At 33.2% G+C, this 21959-nt stretch overlaps 3 protein-coding genes across 6 annotated transcripts in view; 2 read left to right on the plus strand and 1 right to left on the minus strand.

The window, feature by feature from the left end:
* The first annotated feature begins 408 nt into the window (after positions 1 to 408).
* Positions 409 to 2626, plus strand: LOC123696265 (replication protein A 32 kDa subunit). Its single transcript, XM_045642339.1, has 6 exons — positions 409 to 598; positions 678 to 760; positions 974 to 1195; positions 1516 to 1701; positions 2021 to 2226; positions 2508 to 2626. The coding sequence occupies exons 1-6, from the start codon at positions 589 to 591 to the stop codon at positions 2590 to 2592; spliced, it is 792 nt and encodes a 263-aa protein (XP_045498295.1). The 5' UTR covers positions 409 to 588; the 3' UTR covers positions 2593 to 2626.
* LOC123696266 (LDLR chaperone boca) lies at positions 2605 to 4386 on the minus strand. Of its 2 annotated transcripts, XM_045642341.1 has the most exons (4): positions 4347 to 4386; positions 4015 to 4220; positions 3480 to 3734; positions 2605 to 2855 (listed from the first exon to the last, which is right to left on the minus strand). In XM_045642341.1, the coding sequence occupies exons 2-4, from the start codon at positions 4152 to 4154 to the stop codon at positions 2681 to 2683; spliced, it is 570 nt and encodes a 189-aa protein (XP_045498297.1). In that variant the 5' UTR covers positions 4155 to 4220; positions 4347 to 4386; the 3' UTR covers positions 2605 to 2680. The 2 variants fall into 2 exon arrangements, with proteins under 2 accessions (XP_045498297.1, XP_045498296.1); XM_045642340.1 differs by having other exon boundaries at positions 4015 to 4380.
* Positions 4387 to 5886: 1500 nt separating this feature from the next.
* Positions 5887 to 21959, plus strand: part of LOC123696264 (protein spinster) — a 33469-nt gene continuing 17396 nt past the window's right edge. For all 3 annotated transcript variants that reach the window (XM_045642337.1, XM_045642338.1, XM_045642335.1), the window contains exon 1: positions 5887 to 6362. In XM_045642337.1, coding sequence (XP_045498293.1) covers positions 6158 to 6362 — 205 coding nt within the window. In that variant the 5' untranslated portion in view covers positions 5887 to 6157. The remainder of the gene's footprint in view (positions 6363 to 21959) is intronic.

Consider the following 21959-nt stretch of genomic DNA (forward strand, 5'->3'; position numbering starts at 1 on the left):
TTCTGCTTATTTTACCTATTATATATTTATTTTTCTCAAACAACAACTTTTATTACGAAATGTTAAAATTTACATTTACAACCTTATTTCATTGTTAAACCAAAAGCCTAGAATCATATCAAATTACAAAAACGTGAAAAAATAATATTTCGCGCCAATTTTAAATGACATTTCTATTCTAAAGTTACCATATCGAATAAATAATGATCTACAAATCTGATTCAATTCCTTTCGTAAAGGTTTCGTATTTGTCGGTTACGATTCGATTGATTTAATTTTACCTCGTTGAATAGACCATAATTGTAAAGATAACGAAGAGCTACATTGTTTTTTCAATTATTGAAGAACTAAATATTTATTTCAAGTAGTAACATTTGAAATGACAATGAACTTCAAATTTGAATACAAACTTTGACATTTATATATGGTATTCGCATTTCGCAAGGCGCAAACTTTTACAAATCAGATAATTTTGAGTCCAATTTGAATTTTAAGAAAGAAAAAAGTGAACAGATCTGGAATCTGAAATTTATAGTTTTCTACTCATTCTATTTATTTTTCGATTAAATACCTAAAGGGTCTTTCGAAATGTGGAACGGTAAGTTTAAAAATTCGTTATCGAATTGGTATATAAGAAACTTCTCATAAAAAATATATCTAATGCATTTATATTTTAGATCAATCAGTCGCCGGTGGCGGTTTCTTAAACTCTACAAGTCAGTTTGGAAATGCTGCGACGCCAAACAAGGGACAAAAATCTGTTAGTAGAAGATTGTTATGATAACATCATATTTCATCATTTGTACTGTTTCTGTTATATTTGCCTCATGAAATTGATAAATAGCATTGATAACCATATAAAATCTTAATTTGCTACCTAAAAAATCTAAATATTATATCTGTTAAAAATACCTACTTTGTACATAGATAGGTAGATATCCTTAATAAATAATATTCTTAATCAACACCACAGGGTCGCAGAGCGTCAAGAACAGCACCAATAGTGATAAAACAAGCAATACATTGTGGTGATGATGGCATCAACATCTGGGGCACACCTATACAAATAGTTTCCATAGTAGCGAGGGTTAGGAATATAAAAGTTCAGAGCACAAAGATAACATACACTATACAAGATATGACTGGCAGGATGAAAGCTGTACTTTGGATTGATCAAGAAGCTATGGAGGAAGATGTGAGTATAATAAATATATATAAAATTATTGTAAGTACAGTTTGATTCAAACTATATGGCGGTTTGGAAGTTAGGTGCAGGTGCGAGTGCGGGTGCGCACAAGTGCCTTTACGTCCCGCTAATACCTAAAATTGTTTTCTATGCATTGGATAATACAATGTTTTGAGCCGCCAATCATACTGTAACAGTTGGGACAAAATAGGCTGCCATCCTTACATATTTTAAGTATTGATTTTATCCAATGTGGATTCTTTAACAACAAAATTGTAAACTCACAAATTATTTTTCCATTTAATAATATTGGTTATATTTTATTTCAGGATAAATGTTCACCGCAAGTACAAGTTAATGATTACATTCAAATATATGGAAATGTTAGAGCCAACAAGGGAAAGAATGTATTAATGGCTTTCAAAATAATGCCCATCACAGATGTTAACGCTATTCTTTTTCATTATCTGCAATGTATAAATAACAGATATAAAATGGAAGCTGATAGCAAAAAGGTTTGTTTTTAACAATTTATTTTGGTGCTTGTTGCCTACTAAGTTTCCTTGACTACAGTAGCATTAATTTTAACAATTTACACCAAACAGTGAAATTAATGTGCTAATCAATTAGTCTCCGAGCAAACATAATAGAATTTTGAACTACCTATACAATTTATGTGCCTTCAGTCTGTCTTATTTCTTGACATAGACTATCTGATATACATAAGAGCGTAACATCTAGTTAGGCACACACATATCGAATATTAGAATAATTTCTGTTTCCATATCAATATCCTACACTGTATTTGATCATAAGTCATTTAAAAATTTTCAGGTAAAAGATATGGATACAACAAGCAATTTCACAAATAATGTACCAGCAAACTCTCTGGCTGGTATGGACACTGGATCAGTAAATGGTTTGAATCAACGGCAAATGATGGTGTATAACCTTATTAGGGCTTCAACTCTTGAACAGGGTATAAGCAAGGAGGATATATATGCAACCCTTAAGGATAAGATGCCCAGTGTTGAGTTTGAGTGAGTATAAACATTAAACACTGAATAATGTGGTGTTGCCACTTAAATGTTAAATCATGTGCAATGCAAGAATTTATTAATTTATTTATTCGCATTATTGAATAAATATGGTATTCAAATATGTGAGGATTATCAAACTAATTCTTTTAAAGAAGAAGTAGTTTATCTATTGAGATGTAATACCTATTTGGTAAAATATAATTGTATTTTCTTGATATTGCTTATAAGAAGTTTTCACTAATCCATCCAATAATTAATAAAAGTAATTCTTTTGTTTCTAGGAATATTCTGGAACTGATGTGTAACGAAGGTCATATTTATTCCACAATTGATGAAGAACATTTCCGTGCTACAGATGCCTTTTAATTCTAGTTCAGTAAAATAAAACAGTTATTTTTTCCTCAAGTCTTTAATTTACCTTATGTAAAACTGTACAAATTTAACTTATTCAGATCTACAACTCGTCTCTTAAAGCTGTATTTTTAACATTGGGATTCTTTCCTTCATATGTTTGTGACTCTAATTGCACATTTTTTAATTCATTTTGTTCCAAAAAGTATTCCTTTGCTGTCCACGCTTGAGAACCATCTTTGAACATGAATATAGCTCTATCATCATCGATAAGATACCTGAAAAAAAGGAATAGAACTAAATTATTTTAAGTTATACTAAAGTATAGTACGTGTCCAAATTATAAATTGCATTGCTTTGGAGTTTGGAGCAAAGGTGTAATGATAATATTATCTTCGGTTTAAATAATAGTATTATTTCATTCATAATGTAATGCTAATCTAATATATATTATAAAGGCGAAAGTAAGATGTATGGATGTTTGTTACTCTTTCACGTAAAAACTACTGAACCGATTACAATGAAATTTAGCACACATATAGAGGGTAACTTGGATTAACACATAGGATAGTTTTTATCCCGGAAATCCCACGGGAACGGGAACTATGAGGGTTTTTCTTTGAAAACGCGGGCGGAAAGCTAGTAATGTAATATTTATCATATTCGCCAGAGAAACATCCAATGGTAACCCACTTAAAAATATCTTTGCAATATGCATCTTGTGGCTATGTAATTTTTAAATTATGATATAAATATAACAAAAAATTAACTTCTTACAGCATTAACTATATTTTCTACTCTCCATCCTAAAAAAGATAGTTAGTTAGATATGTATAAATTTGCCCTAATATTTTCCATTATATATCATCAGCCTACTTTGCAATATGATTAATGATACATACCGTTCAGCCTGTATATGATTGCTCCATAGACCAGTTTGCCATATCTTTGTTAATTCTTCAGTTCTGGCACGTGAGGGTTTATTGGCGACTGTAACAAACATCATGAGTGTCTGTCCCTTCTTGGTTTGTGATAGTACTTCTTCTGGGTTTGACATATCCAACTTTGTCATATCAATAACTGGAGGCTTTCTCAGATGTTCCGGTAATTCGTCCTCAGGTAATGGTTCCTCATCCTCCTCCCACTGATCAAAAAGCCTAGATAAATGTAAAATTATGTGAGTGAATTTGGTTAACTTTAAGCAAAAATAGTACTGAAAACGTTAGGTAAATAAGTGTTTCTACTAATAAATTGTAACAATATTACAAACAATACTACTAGGTGCCTATCAATGCACATAGGTTATCAGTGTTTTATTTTTAAATTTAAATTCATATCAAATGCATATCAACGGAATTTTTACATTATAATTAAAAGGGGAGGGAGAAGATGAGTCAGTTCTAGAATATATTATTACAATTAGTGTAAATAAAATACCTTTCCATGTCGGCATCGGTGAAATCACGAATATCTTTTTTGGCCCAAGATGGTTTTTCTTTATCTTCATATTTTTTTGCAGTTACTATTATTAAACTGCAGAAGCAATACAAAGTCACAAAATAAATCAATTTACCCATAATTTACCGTTGATCTAAGATGTTAATATGTAAATTCTATGTAACTGTATCTGTTAGTTATTCGATCTAAAAAAGTACGAACTCACTGTTTAGTGAATAAATATTTGTTTGGTAGCTCTTATGGAAAATTTATTGATTTATGTATAAAATTAATATCAAAGGATAACTAGATATATATTTAAAAAAACATACACTCAGCGTTTTCAATTCATGTAGTTGCTGTAGTTGTCAGTTGATAGTTCAACTTTCAATTATCTCATAAATTTCAAAGTGTCAAACCAATGTCAAACTTATTGCTCTGAGTGTCAAACGCTGTCAAACGTATTACGTGTCAAAATTTGGCATGAGCCTGATGATTGGCCTGATGAGCATGAGCCTGAGCCATCCATACTTATAGTAAATATTATAAATGCGAAAGCACAGATATATAAACATTACTTGAACATTATATTTGGATGTCTGTGTGCGAAAGTAACTCTGTCTGTTACTCAATCACGCCTAAACTACTTAACCAATTTTCAAGAAATTTGGTATGGAGATATTTTGATACCCGAGAAAGGACATAGGCTACTTTTTATCCCGGGAAAATGACGCAATCCCGGAAATCCCACGCGAACGGGAACTATGCGGGTTTTTCTTTGACTGCGCGGGCGAAGCCGCGGGCGGAAATCTAGTTGATTATAAATGGATAAAACAGTTTTTGAAACACTCCTAAAATGTATTGAACACATGAACACGTGTTGAATATAACACACCACCACACAAAGTATAAATTATATTTCATTCGTGATTATCTTTTTTCTATTAGAAATTAGTATTATTATTTTTAATTTCTATGAACTAGGTTTGTTTTTACTACAATTCGTGAAAATGATGTTTCCTTTTAGGAAAATTTAATACAATCACTACGTGATTTACTTGTGGATTTACTTTTTAAACACAGAGCAAGTAATATCTTTTTAAATATGACAGAATATATTTCACATACATTCAAGAACGCGGTGATGGAACAATGACTAAAGTAGCCTACTCACGATTCAATTTCAGTAACAATCTGCTGACACAATCTGCAGTGAGCTGACAGATTGTGTCGTGAATAGTATAGTTGAGGGCACGTTGGGGGCGTAACCCAACATGTTGTGTATTGGATCGGCGCGGAAGCAACCCGACAAATTGTCTCAGCAGATTGTGTGCGTGTTGAAACGTGAGTATTGTGATTGCTCCAATCTCGGCTCAATCGCGCTGCGCAGTAATCGCAAAATGGCGGTTTTGAGATAAACGCGGGAAAGACATTTTTACATATTTGAGGAAGATGTTTATATTTTATAGCCGTTTATACTTTATAGCCCTTGAAATCTATCAATAAAATTGGAAAAAATACAAGCTTTACAAAGATAATTATCTTATATTTCATAAATTAGTATATCCATTAATAATGCGTATTATTACGTTGAGGTTTAGCATCAGGCCAGGCATCAACGTGACGTGCACACGTTGTGGCAAGCAATCGCGGAATGAAATTGTATCAGCAGATTGAGGGTTGGATGAATCGTGAGTAGAGAACGCTCAATCGCGACTTCAACAAATTGTGTCAGCAGATTGTGGGTTGTGTTGAACCGTGAGTAGGGCCTTTAAGGAATCCTAGATGGAATCATTTTGTCTATGGTACAATTCTCATGTGTAAACTGTACGTCAGCACTTGACGACTGACGTTATAAAATTTTCATTCTTTTTCATTTAGTTGTCAATTGAAACGCCGCGAATCACGCGTGTCGTCGATGTAGCCGCGTAAATACTAAATGTTAAAATAATTCAACGAATCTTATTATTAATTCTATACCACTTTTATTTATTTCTTAGAAGATATATATTTTTTGTAAAAGTTTTCTATAGTTTTTTTGTTATTTTGAAATCGGAACTTTCAAAAGTCTTCTTGAATTCGTTACGGTCAAGTGGCTGAGGGTGTTATATCATACAATTTTTAGATTTTATTGGTAGTGAACATGGACCAGAATAGTATAACACCTAATACATCAAATCAGCAGTTGGTGATAAACGGTGACAATGATTCCGCTACCGCGCTCCTGCAGGAGAAGCAGACGAGAAGGAGGGAAACCTTGAGTGATGTTACTTTCATAGAATACATGACTGTAGGAATCCTGTGCTTCGTCAACCTCATCAACTATATGGACAGATTTACTATAGCAGGTAAGATTCTTCTGATAAGATTATTCATTATATCAAATTAGATTGATTTATTGTAGTCTTTCCAATATGTGCAACAAAAGTTATGCTGCTTTTAACAGTAAACATAGCCATTGAGTTATAGTAATAGCATATCATTATACATTATAAATAATTAAATAATAGGTTATAGCATGCTGAGGAAAAATCATGATATTTCAAACTACCCTCACATTCTTACTATGAATAACTAAAGGTACCTACTAATACCAGAACTTTTAGTAAAATATACTACTTTTCTACAATAGATGGTAAAACCATTCTTTTTCCATTACATTTGAATTGGATAAAGGGTAAAATGGAGAGGTTTACATTTAACATATAAATAAATTTAAAACAAGTACATCTATACAATCATTAAAACGAATGATATTTAATAACCATAAATATTAACTCCAATTTTTTCAAAGCGAGGGCTTTTCAAACTTCATAATATAATAAAATAAATAAAAAACACTTTATTGTACAATGCACAGATATAAAAATACAACGATAAACAAAATGAATCTTCACCGTACAAATTGGCGGCCTTATCGCTTTAAAGCGATTTCTTCCAGGCAACCTTGGGATATAGGAAAATGAAAAGATTGAAAAAGGTAGATAGTGCATATACAAGGAGTGAATACAAATAAATATAATAGATATAAGTAAGGTATAAAATTACATATAGCATAAGAAAGAAAGAAAACATGCAGAAGAGGATATAAAAAATTTCAAGTAGAGAAATAGGTAAAACAGAACAGATACAGAATGACTATGAGGACAAATAATATTTTTTAATTGCAGCTTTAAAACTATTCAAAGTTTGCGCTTGCTTTATTGCGGTTGGTAGGGAGTTCCACAATCTTACGGCTTGCACGGTAAAAGATGAATCATAAAATTTGGAGAAGTGAGCAGGCATACAAAGCGTAAGATTGTTAGAGGAGCGCAAATTACGTTCATGAGACGAGCCCATGAATATAAATCTCTTTTTTAAGTAGGAAGGAGTTCTGGGATCGAAAAGGATTGAGTATGTTTCATGATTCGCACAAAATCTGTCAGATAAGCTAAATAGCTAAATGTAGTTCATTAAAATAACTTCTCATCTGGTTGGTTGAATTGATTAATATTTAAAACATAATATGATTTCTTTATTGTAAAATTCACTGAAAATAACATTTTACACTTAGAGACTTGATCAGCTGAAAGGTCATATAAAGTTTTTCTTGTGGTTTGCTATTCAGGGATGTTACAATAAAATCTCCCCATAATGTGCATCTTCAAAAAAAGGTAATTTATAATCGGCACAGTCTTCCTTCGGTAAACCCACTTGAAAAATATCTCCGCAGTATGCATATCTAGTAGCCATGTAACGGCCGGATAAACGTTCTTGCATCACGCCATTTTTATCACGAGATAATCCTCATTTTAATCTCTATTACGTGTCATAACTGTCATAGTTTTAGAACTTCCCCAAATTCTAATGGGATTATAATGGATTAAAAACTCTTTATCTACATGAAATGACGACACGCGTATACAATAGTTTCAAAACATGTGTTTACTGAATGGCGTCACTGATTTCCGTCTCACTAGATCGCAAACAACAAAATATACCCCACTTTTAGACACAATGAATATGTTTCGCGAATATAGATCTTGTTTACGAAGATTTACCTATTTTCGTAAACAAATACGCGGACTCTTGATTCAATGGTTTCCACGTATGTATGTCGTGGTCATATCGTAGATTTGATCATTTCATGATATGAGTGGCCATTTCACGAAATGGTCGCATATCGTGAAATGGCCAATTTAGTTTGGCCACATCATGATGTGGTTTGGGCAGATCAATGATAAGAAATCTTTTCACGATATGGCCAATTAACGCACGGTTTTTTCATGAAATGACCAAAATTATTTGATCATATCGTAAAATAGTTACATTAATCGTTGGTAGAGGCGCTGCAAGCTCTGTGTTTATGTGATAAGATGGCGGCCGCTGGCGAAAATTAAATTATTCGCAGTTAAAAACTTCATAATTCGTTTAATAACAATATTATGAAGAAAGTCATAGCAAAGAATTTACGACGAAGAGGTACGAGTACTATGGAAAATGTGGATATCTTATATGTATTTAAGAAAAAATGCGAATTTAATAAAATAATTTAAGAAACTACTACTATATTATTATAATTGTTTGTTTTTTAAAAAGAGATCCGCTTCTGGCACTCGCCGGCCGCTGCCGCGGCACGCTCGCTTTGCTCGCTCGGCTCGTGCGTTGTTTATCAAAATGTAACCTAACCTAACCTAATTGTTTTCTATTGCAAAAACGATTCGCTTCTGGCATTCGCCGGCCGCTGCCGCGGCACTAACTTAAGTGACATTAAACAAGTTTTTAGAATATAGTTATTCTGAATTTTTTTAATATTTTATGGACTCTTTATATTTTATACGATCTGGCCAAATGTGGATGACCAAATCGTGAAACGTTGACGATTTAACGATCTGATCAAACTATGTTGGCCATTTCACGATATGCGACCATTTCGTGAAATGGCCACTCATATCATGAAATGATCAAATCTACGATATGACCACGACATGTACAATTGTACATATTATATTCCGGCCAGTGCCCTTTACTTTCCTTCGCACTTGAGACTCTAGTCCCCTACATAATATATATGTCGAGTACCTCATTTAAGAATATATCATACTTAATTTTATTTTGTCATCATGAATGCATTATATTCTGCCTCCTTACTAATACGACTATGAATAACAAATCTTTGAAGTGGTGTTTATTTTTTAGATTCAAGTTTTATGACCTATTTCGTATCCGTTCTGCATGACGGAGTGCATCCTACAATAAAACTGTTTGTTCTGTTACTCAACAGTGCGTAAAAAACTCCATTAAATATCTAAGAATTCTTTCAAGTAGGTATGCTAAGGGTCATTAATGAATTGAAAGTCAATTGGGAGCCGAAATGTTTACTTGTTTAAACAGTAGGTATGCAGTCAGCTCTCATCACATCTCGTAAATATTCATATCCAAACATTCTCAGGTTGTTCGAAAAGAAATTATGCCTAATGAACTAATGGAACGAGCGACCGTTATCGCATGATCAGGCGACGTCAATGAATAAGGCCACATTGACTATAATCGATAAAGCTTTTAAGGTAATTCCTTTAATGGTAAAGCTTTTTTACTAATTCTCTACCGATTCTGTCGAGTGATGTTCTTTTTTGGTTCTATAAAATATGTCGAATGTGGAACACCCAAGAAGGGTCGACGTCACGTCCTGGGAAATAATCTCCCCCGTCTAATCACGCGCGTGGGCTTACTCCATTCGACAGACAATACCATCCTTAAAATATGCATAACTAAAACGGTATTGTATTATGAACGATATATAAACCTGTCTTGAATAATGTGGACTTTTATTAAAACGGTTCACTTAAGTGCTAGATAAACGCGCGGTTACGATATTTGAACAAACATTATTTCGTGGGGGGCGGTTGATTTCCCCATGGACCGTTTCGCACTTGTGCATGAGTTTTTTGTCAGTGTTTGCTGTTCAAATAACTGCCATCTGATGATAAATCTAAAGCTATAATTATAGGGGCAGCTGTATAGGGGTGATTCCTGGCTGAATAATAAACATATGCAAAAACCGAAAGGTGCATCTTATCAAGGTAATTGGTACTCAATTTAAGAATACAGACACAGTAGCAAATTATTAACTTACTGCAAGTAATACTCACCTTGAGTAATGTGCGATAAGTGAAATTCTTTTCACGTTACTACGTTTGTATTTTGTTCGCCTAAGTATTCGAGATAGATAATGTTGTCAGTCTCGATTTCAGTTGAACAATCAATTTGCACTGATTAGTTGATGACTAATTTCTATTGAGACGTGGTAAAAAGTTCTAATACATTGTACAACGCATTCTAGCACAAGTTCATTTGTTCATTGTCTTATCTGTTTTATCGAGATATCTGTGGTAGGTCAGGGACAATAGGATAGGACATTCGTCATCGTATACTTTTATTTACTTTTGTATGATGAACATCTATTGCGTATGGCATGTACTACGCATACATTGCGTTTGTTTGCTGCTCATACTCGGTAACACATTTGTTTAAATATTTAAGTCTCCTTTATATCAAGGTGGTACTGATAGTGGTTGTCTGTTGAAAACTTTCTTTGAATCATTATTTACCACTACCCACATTGCTTAACAGAAATAGTTAATCAAGCTTTATGTTTCTTTAATGTCAACATTTCTTAGACTGACATTATTAAGATATAACTACGCGTATTTTCTTAATAAGATATTGTAAATACTTATGATCATCAAGTAGGAGGGAGATGTCAAGTATTCTACAAGAAGTCTCAATCCCGCTGTTCAACTGATCTGGCATTCATTAAACACAGTGATTTACGATTCGCTCAGAACTTTCAGATGCGACCAAATGTAACTTAATATTCTCAGATATTTCATATAATTCAAAACTACCTAACTAATGACCGCACAACAGCAAGTAGACATAATAATTAATCTGGTCCATAGACAAAATCTGGTCTCGTAAGTCACAACGTCCTATTATGATTTTAATATATTGATGCCTATTTTCCACCCTATCAATAGGGTCCATACTATACACATAACGTCTGTCTCCACAAGGCAGACTATCCCTGGAATAGGTAGTTTCAAATCCTTACTACCTATGTAGTACGCTACATAGTTCCAGAGTAGTTACAAATTAAGCACTGTATATCTTATAAGTCATTTAAATACTCATACACTATTCGGTTCTATGACTAATGGAGTTAAATCACGCCATCCGTGTGACGTCATGATGAGTTTCATGGACTAATCATTGAGTCGGAGGTGAACGTAGTTCAAGATGAAAATATAGATGACGATTGTGGAATCACTAATTTTGATCTAACGTTAGTTTTAAAATATTCCGCAGTATATTGTTTGTAATATTCCGGGGGAGGTTTGTAGGATACAATCAATACGATTTATACCTACTTTATTTTAAACGAAGTTCCTTATTTTCTAATTAATAAAATGATAGGAAAAAATACACTCAATTCTTGTCGCTGCAACTAATTGGATGTGTTTCAAATAATGTTCGTAAATTGTATCTATATCTACATGCATTTTTCACTTTTACACCAAAGCAACATGACACAAGGTATCAGTTAAAAGCGAAGTTTTTGTATCATTGTGCGTGTTTGCACGTATTTTGTCTTTCGACGACATGCCAAGTTGTACACTTGAGAGATATCTTACCGACATTACATACAAGCGGAATGCACTCATATGATTTATGTTTTCAATTTCAGCATCAGTTATTACGAAATGCTGTCGTAAAAATTTAATGAAAAGAAAATCTATCTTTTTTTTACGTGGTTCAATCATTTTTATTAGTTTTGTTAGAAGCATACAAAGCAGTGAGTTTGCGTTTGAAGTGTAATAAAAGGGATCCCGCTGTCCCCTTTAAATTATTTTTGGGGTGCGGGTGTGTACACGTCTATTAATATTTGAATTATGTGAAAGGTTACGTCTGTAAACGTGTACAACGCAGTGAGGGGTTAAAATATGGTATTTGATAGGAATTTATATTAATATGATTGGGGTTCCTTGAAAGGAAGCCCGTGGTCACTCGCGTGCTTCTGGTCTTGACGTTACTTTAATACGTTTCGTAGAAAATAGCTGGCCGTAAAAGCAATTAAGTACCTACTTACATGTAATTTTTTTCCATTATTTCCGCCTGCTATTGACGTAGAATTTATGGTTTGTTTTCTCACGTAATTGTTATATTGGTAACTATAATCCCACAATTCAGATAAAATGTAGGTATATACCTAGGTAATCAGCAGTACAAATTCAAGAACGATAATTTCGTTGAATATTGCATTAACTGTTGAATATAAATTGTAAAAGAACCTGAAAGAGAGAAAACCGAGACAATGTGTGCAATTATATTAGAATTCCTCGCAAACGTTTAAAATTGAATACCACTTCAAACTAATAGCCGTTTAACTGAAATCGTAAAACCTATTGAGGTGAAGCCGTAACTTAAAATATCGGTCCCTTTTACTCGTAGAAATCGTAAAGTGTAAAGTTTTTATTGCAACTTATCTCGAAGTCGAGTCAAGTGCGGATGACACGAAATAGGGCGAGAAAAAAATAACGATCAAAGCTTGTGGGCTCATTCTGTATATCTATAATATAATGCGTGTCCCATAAAATGTACTTGTCAAGACATACCTAAATACAACAATAAAACAACCTTTTACACATTTATTTGTAATAAAACTTGCATAACATTGAGTTTAGAGATGAATAATTTAGATAAAGGATCGTGAGTTCGAGTGATGTAAGCTTCGGATGAACTTGAATTTTTGTATATTATTTTTATGGCTCGATGTCTGACAGACCTTGTTACAACTTACAATGGAAATGTTTTGATTCTTTGATTTACCATTTTAAAGATTAAAGTTATAATATACGCCTGTGTGCATTGATGGATCGTAAATTGGGAAGAGATAAATATTGTAAATAAATATAGATTTATTGAAATATAATATGCTTGTAAGGATTTGAAGTTATTTGACGATGTTTTATGTCACAGGGCTGAAGCAGAGTCTATGATATAATCATATCATTCATCAGAACGATTTTATATCCATACCTACAGTTTTATAGCGGTATCAACTATAAATTGAACATTATTCTATCAAAGTGCGATACCACTTTGTTTTATGTTCGTCCTCATTTCTCAACGAGTTCCCAGGACACTTGAGTGTTACCTTATCATTGATATTCAATGAGCATTAGCGATAGTTGAATAACCATCGCGTTCATAATTGTTAATTAAAGAGTTAGAGATTTCACGTTGTATAATATCATCGTGATTCATGATGTTATAATTGTTTGTACCTAATCTTATCTTATCAATACCAATATTTTAACTTCCTTGAGTTTTTTTCCTATGAAATAATTGTACAAAACTGTAAAGATTTCATAATAATGTATTTCAGTTATCTAAGAGATAATGTGTTACAGATGTAATATATGATTCTCAAGCATGATTACGAAGAATCTCAACAATTCAAGCACGCAATGCTAATCATTATTCCCTTTTTCCAAGATAGTGAATTAAAAGTTATATGTTTAGTCATAAATATTGCATAAAAGAACAATAGCATACATATTAACGTGATGCATTTACATAACTTTCTTGCGCTACCCGCTCGTACACGTATGAAATTTCATGAGAAACACGATGTAGGTTGTGAGTGGTATCGAACGATGTTTTTTTTTAATAATTATGCGCTCTAGTAATTAGTTCGGTCATTAGCTTTCGTGGGCATTTCTTATTACAACTAACTATCAGTTACTGTAATATTACTATAATATCTTACTTATGAACGTGATAGTCGGAATGGTTTCAACCCCCAGATAACCTTTAGAGTTTAGACTTTAGACCCATATCCGTAACCTTTTCTCTTCCTGTTCTGTAATCCCACCAAAATACCACATCCTGTGTGAGATATAATATATCCGCTGTGGCCTACCGGCTACCATGTAGGTGAGCGTCACCATTGTTTGCCATGGAATTATATCGGAACTTATAAGGTTGCCATTTCTTAAAAAAATAAGATAGAAAAGCGATTTCTTATACTTAATTTGGACTAATCTGCTAGTTCATAACGATTATTTGCCGAGGTCACTTGGTATTTAAAATATATCGAGAAAGTTTGAAGCATTTCAATGAAGGACGCGATTTGTAATTGTGTATTATTGCTCAAGCGTTAATAATATTGCATGATAGTGTTATCGTAAAGTACATAATTTTCTTTTTTCAGTGTGTTTGTTATGATATAGGTACGTAACCAAACATTTTGTTGTATTCGTGTTTAGAAATCATTATTCTATAAAAGAAAAATAGAAGCAAACATGTCCAATTAATTTTTATTGTATACTTTCTCAATTTTTATCTTTATCAGAAAAATATATGAAATTTATTAAAACCAATAGTCATAATGATTATATTAGAAATAATGTCAGCTTCAGTTGCTTCTATCTCCTTGATGAGTCTTATGAAATATCAGTCAGCAGAAATAATTCAATCAAGAATAAATTACCTACAGGCTCAGCATCTCAAGTTTAAATTGAAAACGCAAATAATATTGGGCTCGTCAATTGAGAAGGTAATGCGTTGCAGCTGCATGGTAGAGTCACTTCATCCACTATTAGGGTTGGCAGATGTTGGAAAACTAAAAAAATAACTTCAAATTATCTTCGACCTCTTTTAAGTTCGTAGGTATTCGTAACAAATAACAATATAGAAAATGTGTTATTTGAAATTAAATAAAAAGCAGTAATTCATAACAAATGTGCGCATGATTCAGCAGGAATAGGGTCACTCTTGCATTAGAGATTATCCCACCCGGACGGAGAAATAAAAAAAAAAATAATAAAATAAAAATCATTTATTGAACAAGCTTCCTTACATCAGAATAAAGACCCCAGACTCCCAATAAAGCTTTCGCTGTGTTTCAGGAGAAATGAAAATTAAAATATGTAAATGGATATTAAAGTTAAGGCTGAAGGAACATGTGGTAAACGACCGAAAAACTATCGTACAAGTTTATTTAGATGCAATTGCTTCTGAATAGAAACTAGATCTTTATTAGTAACGTGAAGTCTTGTCACGTTTCAGCTCATTTAACATCATGGTTACATTAAGTATTATTGCGGCTCAATTATATATTATACGATACTAGTGGTCTGCAGCGGCTTAGCCCGATGTATATATTATAGGCTAGAGTCTATATTATATATATATCTGTGTATATATCACTCAGGGATCACGCACGGTAACAGAAATCCGAAATCGGTTCAATAGTTCCTGATTTTAGCGCGTACAAACAATATAAAGTATAAGCTTCATATTATTAAGTTGAGAAGTATAAATTATGTAGGTACCTACGAAGATATTGATTATAAAAATCGTTATAATTTTGCTGTAGCAGCCCTTTATATAGACGATGCACTACATTGCCTTAAAACAGACCCATCGGTTATCCAGGCACGCACTTGGAGGCAATTAGGCCCATCAAAATGTTCGCAATTAAACACCGGTATGTTAATTGGGCATATTAGGAATTAGTATTTTAAAGTGAAAATTAAATCATGTATTTGAACTTATAAATGACTGAAATTATATAAGGATTTACCTTGAACACAAAGAACGTAAAGTATTATTACAAGTAATTATAAAAATGCATTTAAAAATTGTGTCATCTGTTATTTTTCTTGTTTACTCAACATGCACTCGTTATAACCGATATCAATATTTATTATGCTCGTAATTCTTAACATAAATATGTACGATAAACACGTTAAATGTTACAAAATACTTGATCCCTACAAGATTATCTTATATTGTACTAGATTAAGTAATTGACCGCGGTGTGTCACTGAAAGATAAAACCTGCAAGGTGTTGCAATGTTTTACCACAAGTTTACTGCCAGGTCGGTATCTACCTGATATCAAAAATGTGGTAGGGACTTGGATAAACCATTGTTTACAACAAAATGTTGCTGTGGAATTAACACAGAATATAGTACCTACCAATGTTTATATTTTATTGAACTGAAGCGTGACTTTATCATCAATATTACTTTACTAGGTATTGAAACCGTTAATGTTTATGAAATACACAAATGAAAAGAACTCTTAACATATTGGTACAGCAAACTCTAGCTTCTGAACACACGTTAAAAACGTGTTTTAATTTGAGTGGTTATAAAATTTTCGTTTGATAGTTGTGCCTCCGTGTGCTCGGTTATTCGTATGGTTAGTTTATGGTAGTTTTCTTAGTGAAAGTGTGAATTTAGTGTCGTACAAAGCTGGATTTTTTAACATTTTGAGGTCACATTTGCTTTTCTCAGAGTTTTCTAGCATTTTTATTTCCCATTACCTAGTTAACTGTTTGAACAGTAGTGTGTTGTGTAATGTGTTCTTTAGCTAGCTGCTTTGTTTTGTTTCCTTTTAATTCAAAATAATGATCATATTTTCTTGGCCTCGGTATTGTTGATAAAATAACTAGCTTGTCGTTGCAGTTTTGTATTTACTTAACCATAATTACATATAAACGTATGTAAGCATGTTATAGATACCTTTCGATACCAGGTATTTATGAAATAAGTACATACTAACCACTTGTATTGTGAAGCGGTATCCTTAAGTAACCGGTAATTAGATACTTGTGTGTTGGTATCAGGTCTCATTTACATCTTATCACGTGGTTTGCCTGTAATATTACATTTTTTTTTAATATTATAAGAAAAAAAATCTTATTTTACTCAAGTTTAAAGAGAACATGTTTTCATCATCATTCCTGTAAAAATATGAAAAAAATATTCTGCAGTGGTTAGAATTTTAGCGATATTTTACCATAACAGTTGAGAATTATGTGCCGATGTGAATTTTTTATATATCGGCGCCCCAGTTTGCTTATTGATAAGCCGCTAAAACGTTAAAAGGTCCTTCAGATTTTAAACCAAAGCGTTAGATAAAGAAGCGTTTGTCAAAGTGCACGGAAAACGTAATAAAATATTTTAACATCCATCGTCGGAAGCAGTTTGTAGCGAAAGCTATAAAAATGAAAACATGGGCAACTATTTAAAAATAAACTATGTGATGCGTCTCCAGTTTGGTACGCCTAATGTGTAAGACATTATTTATATGATTATGATGCTAAAGTTTGTTGAATAATATAATATCTTTCAGAGTATCATCATTATACTTTATCACTCGTAATCTCATGTTTTTCTGACGGCTATCGCGATAAATATTAGTAAACGATCTGAATAGATGTATCGCACATTGTCGCAGACGACTTGATATTTCGGCGTCTAATATTAAAAGCCAGCGTTCGAAATAAAGTCGAGCAACTCATGTATTGACTATATATCAGGGCAAGTGTACTTACAATACTCTAATTAATACTGAATGATTAAACAATAGAGGCACTCGCAATCGCCCTTTACCTTTTAGTGGCCGATGTCATCTTCACTGTTGTGTTCACTGTATTTCTTAATGTACCCGTGCCCTATTTAAGGTATTTCAACAATCTTTTCTCTCTAAAGAAAAGACACATTTTATCTTTATTTAGGTTCAGTCTATTGGCAGTTACTTCTATATTCATAAATTAAGGTGAATTGTGATCGGTTTGGTTGCAAAACTAGGTAGTTATCTTTCTTTAATTTTCATTTTAATATCTTCTTAATTTTCCCAACATTTGTGGCAACAAGCGACCTTTTGAAACAACGTTTTATACCACAAGATAATACCTATTTAAGTAGGTATTAAATATTGTCCCTTATTTAAGCCTTCATCTTTCGAAGAAATTATATATCATCGCCGATTTAGTCTTCAATTACATTACTCGGTTACCGTAGATGGCCTGATGGAATGTCATTCATCGAACGGAACATCGTTCCGGAAATGAAAAGCTGATTGCACTGGTACGCATCTTTCTAACGTGTCTGCTGCCTACAATGGCAAATGGGCAAATTAAGTAGAGTATTTCTGAAGTAGGTAAGCTTGAAGTTAAAAATGATGTTACTAATCTATTCCAATTATGAAGAATATAGAATTTTCCATTTTTAATTATTGAACTCGTAGAATCGTGATAATGTGAGTTCCAGACATACCTTGGCACATATTCAAAGTTTTTACATTTTAACCCAGAATGTTACCAATAGCGTTACCTAGTTTTAATTATACAACATTTAAAAATAACAACACAATATTTCGTCATTTTGACCGAGAGGATATTTGCGCTCTGTACCTACATGTCAAGCACTGTAATCTTTCGCACCGCTAATCCGCGTCTGTGATTGGCTGAAGAACGTGGCGTGATACGAGTGCGTTAGTCGGGCGCACGCGGCTCCGGCTCGCCGGCTTCACGGCGGTGGCGCCCCCACGCTACGTTGGCTGTACGTAAAGGCTGGTTCACACTTTGATTAGTGCGAGTGCAGGTGATTAGTGCAGGTGTTTAGTAACTACGTGTGGACAGCGACTGTTTAGTGCAAGTGTTTAGTAGGCTGTGTAGTAGAGTGAATAGAAGCGTGTTCTATTTTTTTGCGAGTGGACTGCGAGTAGCCACGTCCCGCGCGCCCTCCCTTCCCCCTCACTCGCAGTGTGCCTGCCTAAACACGTCTGGACACGAGTGTTTAGTGTTTAGTGTTTAGCGTAGTGTGTAGCGTCGCGAATTGCACCATTGACCTGCACTCCCACTAATCACCTGCACTCGCAGTTGAATTGGACACTACTCGCACTACACACCTGCACTCGCACTAATCACCTGCACTCACACTAATCAAAGTGTGAACCAGCCATAAGACTGCGTTCAGTGACGTAGACGTCACGTAGTCTCTAAACACGCGATTTGACGTCAGCACCAATAAGAAATGAAGGTCGTTGGTCGCTTTGATAAGTTATTCAGAGACGTCTGCAGTTTACCTAATAAACAATAAGTTACACAGTAGGCTTGTTTTTTCTGACCTAAGTATAGTAATGATAGCAAGGTCAAGATCAAATCTATTGTGGGTTATTATTGAGTTGTTATGACACTTCCGATCGTGATTGTTATCATTATTTTGCATTGTGAAAATTATACTTGTAAAGCAAGATTTTATTGCTTTTCGAAAAATGATGACTAACTGTTTCGGGAACAATAATTCCAATTCACAAACGACCGTGCTTCCGACTTACACTATAGTCAAGACACTTCAAATGTAGGTATTTGATATCACAGATTCTCATATTACAAAGCTAACGATATGGAACACGTTGTTTTAGAACCCATTCACTCGGAGAAAAGAGTCTTATAAAAGATCGTAGGACGATGAATGATTGTGATTTCTCACAATACCTTTCATTCAACTACAGAAAACAATTTCATCGCAAACTTGACTTTCTATTGGCACTCGCGTTTTCTGTATATGAACCACTTATAACTTTATAATTTTTACTTTCTCCATTCCTTGCTTTACGCGTCGAAATTGCGTTGAACTCTTGTTGTTGAATTTTTAAGTCTTATGGTATTCCAATTGTACTACGGCCCGTTCTCATCAAGCAAAGATTAAGATCTTATTCTTGGAATAAATAAATACAGCACAACCAACACCCAGTCACGTTTGCTTCAGAAGTATTTATTCATAATATCGATTATAACCTTTTGTTGCTTAATCAGGGGACGGTGAAAAAGGTACACGTATTGAGTACGATAAAAGCTCGGAATTAACAATGGTGCCAAGAGGGGACGCAATCAAAGGAATGATTTATTAAATATGTCACAACGATTTAAAAGGACCTTTGTAACGTATCGTCTATTAAGATTTAAAACTTTGATCATTGTATAATGTACAAATATAGAGGATAACATTGTGCCCGCACGAATTATACTTTTTAATTCCTATGGAATATCCCGTTGTTATCAACTTATTCAAATATGTAATGTATTTTTACTTTTGCCTTAAAAAATTGGATTAGGTTCGTGTATTTCTCGAGTTCGTATTTAAATGACTTGATAAAACTTTCTAATAATTCGTTTCGATTACTGAAGGTCTATAGGTACCTATTATGTTTTAGTGATAACTAGAAATCATACTTTTATTAAATGAAACCTCTGAGACAATTTGTTCATTGATCAATTAACTGCCTCTCATAATGTAAATTTTATGTACTAAGAAAGTAAATTTACAATTTAGGCGGAAGTTCTTCGTTAAAATGCAATTATGAGTGAATAGATATATTTATTTAGAGACGCTAGAAGCGTTAATTTTTTATGTTAATTGTTATCCATTATTCATTTGATACGGGCTCAATGCAATTTGATAATTATTTTGAAAGTATTGAGAATACTTGACTTACTAGATGTTTATCCGTCTTATTTTATTTCCACCAGTCTGTCTTTTTTGCTATCTCATGTAAAGTTCTTTCCGTGCTCTAGATGTTGTTTTTTAACAGACTTACAGTATATTTTTAAGTTCACAGATTTATCCGAAAATTGTATGTGTTCAACGTTTAAAAACGAGATGATTAATACTCTTGGCAAGGAATCGCACTAAATCGGATCATCCTTGGTTGGTACAAACATCCCGGCCCAGCAAATGAGGGTATCTCTCGCTAATATTTGGTTGCCCCCATGTTATCGGGCATTTCTGTTGACTGTGCAAATCGTGCGAAACGCTGGGTGTGACTGTGCATGTGCAAATAAGTGCTTGTAATTGGATTCCGCCTCCAAAAGTATGCGGATGTAGATAATTGCAGGTGTTCTTAATTGTTGCATAACGAAGATAGTATGGATTTTTTGTTATTTAACCGCAATTTGGATGATTGCGTACGATTTTAATCTGGACAATCTTTGAGTATTTATAAATAATTATGCTATTGTTATCGTCGAAAAGCAAGTTTTTAATATCCCTACTTCCGCCTAAATTAATAAATGTTTTTGAATGATTTTATTTATATGTTTAGAAGGAACATAATAGGATGATAAATAAATTTTGCCGATTTTAAAGGTTGATAAATTCATCTTTTATAATTGTTAACTAACTGGTTTTAATTTTTATTGGTCTCACTTCCTTCTTCTTCTTAATTGAAACACTTTTTATAGGCCGTTAATAATGAACGTAAAACAGTTGCAGTACATTTACAGAGTAAAAAATATAATTCAGTAGATTTATAGAGTAGGTAAACCATATAATTTTTATAATCACCAATATCCTTGTGTTGTTATTGGGCTTAACTTATCTATCATGATTGCAGGAGTGATAACAGTGTACTCTTCGGTGATAATTTTAGTACCTTTTTTATAAATGAAAATAGATAAATGTGCATAATTTACATTATAAATTAATTGACCATTGCCACGCTCCACTGTGTCACATTATAATTGCATGGATGAGAAATGAGGAAAAATAGATGTTCAATCGATGCAGAACTTTTTGACTATTGAAGCATATACAAACCGACTTAATAATTTTATAAATATAAAGATATGCGGGTCAAATCCAATTTAAATAAAACGCGACGTCATCCTAGTAAAATAAAAGCTGTGTCATGCGGCCTTAGACAAACGTACGTAACGCCATGGAATAGAAACTGCTAACGCTAATTATTGACATAAGCTCATGACATTTTGGTAATGGTTCGATCACACTACCAATGACGCAGACGACCACGACCAAAGTTCCAATCTTGCCGAAATTTGTTCAAAATCAATATTAAAATCTCCCGTCATTCTGGTACTCAGGAATAAAAAAATTCGAGGTCAATTAATAAAAAGAAATAGGGTTTTTTGCGATTTTCGCCGAGACGGTAAGTTTATCATACAATCACCTGAACCAAAATTGTATATAATCTAATTATCTATAAAAAAGGTTAAATACATTTTTTTCTAGGAGCCACCGTTTCTATGAAAAACCTGTTTGTTTATCCATTGATCTCAAATTTTTTTTTTCCAAACACCAATACGA

The sequence above is a fragment of the Colias croceus genome, chromosome 12 (assembly GCF_905220415.1).
Source record: "Colias croceus chromosome 12, ilColCroc2.1".
In the NCBI taxonomy this organism is placed as follows: Eukaryota; Metazoa; Arthropoda; class Insecta; order Lepidoptera; family Pieridae; genus Colias; species Colias croceus.